Source organism: Cherax quadricarinatus, unplaced genomic scaffold (assembly GCF_038502225.1).
Source record: "Cherax quadricarinatus isolate ZL_2023a unplaced genomic scaffold, ASM3850222v1 Contig658, whole genome shotgun sequence".
In the NCBI taxonomy this organism is placed as follows: Eukaryota; Metazoa; Arthropoda; class Malacostraca; order Decapoda; family Parastacidae; genus Cherax; species Cherax quadricarinatus.
In genome coordinates this window covers 101,267-107,266 of record NW_027195684.1, presented here as the reverse complement: position 1 = coordinate 107,266, position 6,000 = coordinate 101,267, and the positions used below count along the sequence as shown (strand labels likewise).

The 6,000-nt window shown below is 35.4% G+C and overlaps 1 protein-coding gene across 1 annotated transcript in view; it reads right to left on the bottom strand.

The window, feature by feature from the left end:
- Positions 1 to 205: 205 nt before the first annotated feature.
- The window catches only part of LOC128690528 (WD repeat domain phosphoinositide-interacting protein 3), a 50,438-nt gene continuing 44,643 nt past the window's right edge, over positions 206 to 6,000 (bottom strand). Inside the window, exons 6-8 of the mRNA XM_053779209.2 lie at positions 5,461 to 5,565; positions 5,229 to 5,350; positions 206 to 2,921 (exon numbers count right to left, since the gene is read on the bottom strand). Of these exons, the coding sequence (XP_053635184.1) occupies positions 2,815 to 2,921; positions 5,229 to 5,350; positions 5,461 to 5,565 (334 nt within the window). The 3' untranslated portion in view covers positions 206 to 2,814. The remainder of the gene's footprint in view (positions 2,922 to 5,228; positions 5,351 to 5,460; positions 5,566 to 6,000) is intronic.

Below are 6,000 nucleotides of genomic sequence, written 5' to 3'. Positions count from 1 at the left end.
GTCATACAGTGCATGGAGAATGAGAGGTAATCAGGCTCGATTCAAAGGGAAGGTAGCTACATTTACTTGGACCAACATCAGTTCACCTCCCTTGAAGGGTACATAAAAAAAAAAAAATAAAGTGTAGCATGATAGAAATCTTTCCTGCTCTACTGAATATAAAATTAATCCAAACATATGAAGAGGAGTAACAGAAAGATAAAGCTGGCTGTATATAGAGTATATTGTAAGAAGTTCATACACTGAAGAATTTAAAGTCTTTGGAATTTCAAGACAAGTTAATTTATATTGAGCTCAATATTGCAAGGGTGAAACATATATCAATGATTTTAAAGATTAAATTAATGAGTTATTTAAGCAGGAAGCACTTGTGTGAGCAACTGGAATCTGAGTCCAAACATTTCAGTACTTTACCAAATTCTTGATGCTGAAGACCAGTTTAATTATCTATACACATCATAAACAGTGAAATACACTGCTCTTGCACAACAGAGTAAATCAGTAATATTCTACTTTCAAAACAAAATCTTTCTTCCAAACCAAGATTTTACTTTGAGAGGTTGCAGAGCAAACTAGTTGAGTGAGTACATAGGAAAGTACACTTCTTTCTTTCTCCCTTACTTTTTATATTAGAAATAGATTTTTTAATATCCTTTTAAATGTAACAAAAATATATGTCTATTTATAATTAAAATTTTTCCTCAGTTTTACTGAGGTGTCCTGAAGGGAAAGAAATGCTGCCATAAACTCAATTCTGAGAAAACTTTTCAGCTTATTCTAGGTACATTTATTAAGACATTTAATTAATGCTAAACATACCCTATATACCTTACCAACTGTTCAACTTTTTGAAAATTTATACCGATTAAATTTTCTAGTGAAAAATGACATTACAACGGGATAAAGTAAAGACAGCAACAAACATCATTTACATACATTATTATTATATTAAAAAATATGCGCTAAACCCGTATGGGTCATCCAGCACTGTGACATTCATTTAGGTACAGCCAACTCTTCATACAAATGTATTTTTGTTTAGTGACGGTATGAAAGACTTTTAAAATAATGAAGCAGAGGTTATGTTGTGCCAGACACACAATACAGAAATGCTACTGGATGTTATCATTGTCTCACTAGACCTAGATTCAGCTGCTATAAGTAACATATCAGAGATTTCAATGTGTTGATAAAGAATTTCCTGATTTTGTTCAAACTGATGAGGCAGCTGGCAGTTTTTACACCCATCTAATGCAATTTTTATATAATTTTTTTAGTTACATATTAATGGTTATAAATATTGTTCAGTCTAAAAACAGCCATCCTCAATGTTAAAGCAACTATTAAATATCAGCAGAAATTTGTAAGGCTTACCAGCCATCTTGTTTGTTTAAGGGACAGAAGGACAAAAAAAAAAAAAGATCAGCAATTCTACCAAATAGCAAAATATTTATGTTCATAGCAGAATGGGTGGTGACATCAACATCAAAATAACAATCTGGAAGCTTCACTAATATCAAACATGCCTTCCAACAAGCAGAGCTTCACCTGGAGCATCACATGTGTATCAGGTGCCTCAAGTAATCAGTGTTTCTCCTGAACTTGTATTTTATCATGTGCTTTGAAAACTGATTTTTGCAGTCAATTTTCCAAATGTTTCCCCCCTCTCATGTGTTTTTACAAATTGTTTTAGTCTTCAGAGAAACTGAAACATGCCAACATCAATGTCAAAATTTAATGAAAGTTGCACCTCATAAATGACACACCTCCAACAAATTAGAGCAATAACTAGCCAAATAGCCTTTCTGTATCATATGCTAGAGACAACAATATCAAATGCATATTAATAAAATGAGAACTTCAATTGATATTAATTTTAACAGGTGAAAATATGATCGTAATATAAAATAATAATAATAAAAGCATTTTCTTTGTTCAATAATTCTCACTAAATTCAGTCTAATTTTTTAGTAAATTATATTCAACCAGTTATCAAAAAGAAAATTACATGTAATGTATTAAAACCAGGAATTTCAAATAAAGAATATTAAATTATTTTCCTGATGAATCTAGTTTAAAAATTTCTGGTCATTTCCCATTTCTTTGGTACTATTACCAAAATTCATTAAAGTTAAAATGACAGTAAATTAAATTAACAGATCAAGAAGCTTTCTAAGTCAAGAATCCAGTATTTGATCACATTAATAACAATTTAACTAGGACACTGTTCTACAATATATATATATATACAGTGGAAAAAAAAAATTGTAAATGAAGAAAATCTTAAAAGTCTAACTTGTGACATTCTGCATTTTTGTTTCACAAACTGGATGGATATTATGTAAAGAACTTCCAAATATCTCACAGTTTACATACAAAAGATATTTATATAAAATAAAAATTTGTTTTTCAGTCACTGGCTTAAAATCTAGGGAAAAACTTTTAAGGCATTGAAGTAAATAGTTAAATTTTCTAGTACAAAAGATTTATAATTATATTTTAAAGGTTCATATAAATCAGAATTAATAAATTCATAAGTACAGACTAATAGAAATGAATTATAAATTCAAAATGTGGTTAGCAATACAGTAATTCAGGTAAATATTTACAGAGAAGAAACAGCATCTTCCAAAAATGGAATGAGGGACAGGTTGTATAAATTATTTAACAGTGGACTATCACATCAACCAGCGCACCAAATGGCTACAGCCAAATCCAACAACCTCAAACATTATGACTGCTTACACAATTTAAAGAACCATTGAGAGCAGCTTGTAATAGCATGGTGAGTTATGTTCAATACTGTGGTATGCACTATGCTTTGTCATCTGTCATTTCCAGAAAGTGTGCATACACTTCCCTGTTACACTCACCTTTACCACTGAAGCTGAACTTGTAGTAGCTACCATCTGCACATATTGCTGCCAAGAATAGATATCATCACATAAGCAAAGAAAGCTACAAATATGAATATGTATACACATAATTTAATATCTGATTTCACTTCATGATATAAACATCAAAAAATACTAGCACAAACTTATTTGACAAAATTATGTAAAGTTTTCATTGCCTTGCCAGATATTCATCATTCTGACTGCCACAGTCCTCTGATTTCCATTAAGTAACTCAGAATTTTTTTTTAATTCAATGGTCATCTCCCACCATGGCAGGGTGACCCAACATTCACTCAACTGCTGTCTTTCAAGAAGTGTGCTGACATTACAATCAGATTACTCCTCTGACTGCAACATTCTCCCTCCCCCCTCCTTCAGAGTGCAGGTACGTACTGCCCTTCTCACCTGCAGAACTCAAGTTCAGCTAATCAATTTCTCTGAATCCCTCAATGAAAGTTACACCTGCTTACACTCCAACAGCATGTCTATTAAAAACCACTCGTTTCAATTCACTCCTATCTGATATGGTCACACAAGCCTGCTGGATGCTCAAGCCCCTTAAACTCAAAACCTCTTGTACACCCTCCCTCTAACCACTCCCCTCATAATTTAGATTTATTTATAATATTTACCTACATCTACTTTATGAAAGCTGCAATTTTTATTACCATAAATAAAGACCATCTTTTTTTTTTTTTTTTTATTATCACACCGGCCGATTCCCACCAAGGCAGGGTGGCCCGGAAAAGAAAAACTTTCACCATCATTCACTCCATCACTGTCTTGCCAGAAGGGTGCTTTACACTACAGTTTTTAAACTGCAACATTAACACCCCTCCTTCAGAGTGCAGGCACTGTACTTCCCATCTCCAGGACTCAAGTCCGGCCTGCCGGTTTCCCTGAATCCCTTCATAAATGTTACTTTGCTCACACTCCAACAGCACGTCAAGTATTAAAAACCATTTGTCTCCATTCACTCCTATCAAACACGCTCACGCATGCCTGCTGGAAGTCCAAGCCCCTCGCACACAAAACCTCCTTTACCCCCTCCCTCCAACCCTTCCTAGGCCGACCCCTACCCCGCCTTCCTTCCACTACAGACTGATACACTCTTGAAGTCATTCTGTTTCGCTCCATTCTCTCTACATGTCCGAACCACCTCAACAACCCTTCCTCAGCCCTCTGGACAACAGTTTTGGTAATCCCGCACCTCCTCCTAACTTCCAAACTACGAATTCTCTGCATTATATTCACACCACACATTGCCCTCAGACATGACATCTCCACTGCCTCCAGCCTTCTCCTCGCTGCAACATTCATCACCCACGCTTCACACCCATATAAGAGCGTTGGTAAAACTATACTCTCATACATTCCCCTCTTTGCCTCCAAGGACAAAGTTCTTTGTCTCCACAGACTCCTAAGTGCACCACTCACTCTTTTTCCCTCATCAATTCTATGATTCACCTCATCTTTCATAGACCCATCCGCTGACACGTCCACTCCCAAATATCTGAATACGTTCACCTCCTCCATACTCTCTCCCTCCAATCTGATATTCAATCTTTCATCACCTAATCTTTTTGTTATCCTCATAACCTTACTCTTTCCTGTATTCACCTTTAATTTTCTTCTTTTGCACACCCTACCAAATTCATCCACCAATCTCTGCAACTTCTCTTCAGAATCTCCCAAGAGCACAGTGTCATCAGCAAAGAGCAGCTGTGACAACTCCCACTTTGTGTGTGATTCGTTGTCTTTAGCAAATTCTCACTGTCATATTCTTTATGTTTACTGTGTGTGATTCGTTGTCTTTAGCAAATTCTCACTGTCATATTCTTTATGTTTACTGCATACTCGTGTTTTGATACACATTTCCAAGGATTCTATTACATAAGCTCCATCAAAAAGATCCTGTTTTGCTATACATACTCATCCTTGCGAGTTTCAATTTTTGAGAAATATTACACATAAACAGTGGGGAAACACTAAACCTATAAGGGTTATACAGTGCCTGAGGAGTAGGGGATAATCAGGTTTAATCCACAGAAGTAGAGTAGCTATAACTCATTAGGTCAAAAGCTTTTTGCTAGCATCAAAACAGTCTCTTTGAAGGGCAGCTACCTAACGCATCCTTAGATTTGTCACTCTAAAGCTGTAACCAATGTAATAAAAGATAAATAAAACTTTTTATAAGCTTACTTCATGTCTACATTCATCACCCCCATGTGCTCTTCAACATTTAACATGTCTATGATGTCCATCAAATTTTCCCAGGTATAAAACTACAAATAATTAAAAGTATTACATGTATGGTTGCACAGTACTAACCTATGACACAGTTGCTAGTAGGACCAAAGGCACATATACACTGAGATCCACCTGGTACTTCAAACTTACAGAAACTCCACTTGCTACTGAAGTATTTTGGTAGGAAAGATGCTGATGCAAGGCTGTTGAAAAAATTATGGCTCTTAGCTTTTTAAGTGCAGTACAGTACTCTGTAATAAATTTAAAACCATTTTGTATCCTGAATTTTTTTTAAAGAGAATGAATAACTAACCTTGACTGTTTGTTTTTCTTGTCTTCGTCTTCAGTAGCAAATACATGCACAGTTCCGTGATCACTGGAGACACACAGTAGTGAGGAATCTTGACTGAAGTTGATGCTGTAAATTGTCAGTATTAATTAATGTTTTGTCATGTTGTCGTATGTTCACTATACTGTGCTTCATATCGTTGCCTAATAAAAATAAGGCAAAAACCTCTTCTATATAGAGACTTCTATAGCCTGGGGAAAGCCAGATGTTGATTCATCAACCATCTTCACACACTTAACATGAAAGCACAAGAATGGTGAAGCAGTGCAGTAGGCCTACTGACACAAGAGAAGCAAGTCCTTCTAGAATACAATTCTTCTCACTCATAAGAACACGAGAATTAAGGAGTACTGCAGCAAGCCTAAAGGCCCATGCTAGGCAGGTATAAGCTAACCCATCTCATTAATATATTTGTCAAAGCTATTTTAAAGCTACCCAGTCTTAGTCTCAATGACCCTACTTAGCAGATTGTTCCACTCCTCAACTTTACTGGCAAATCAATAC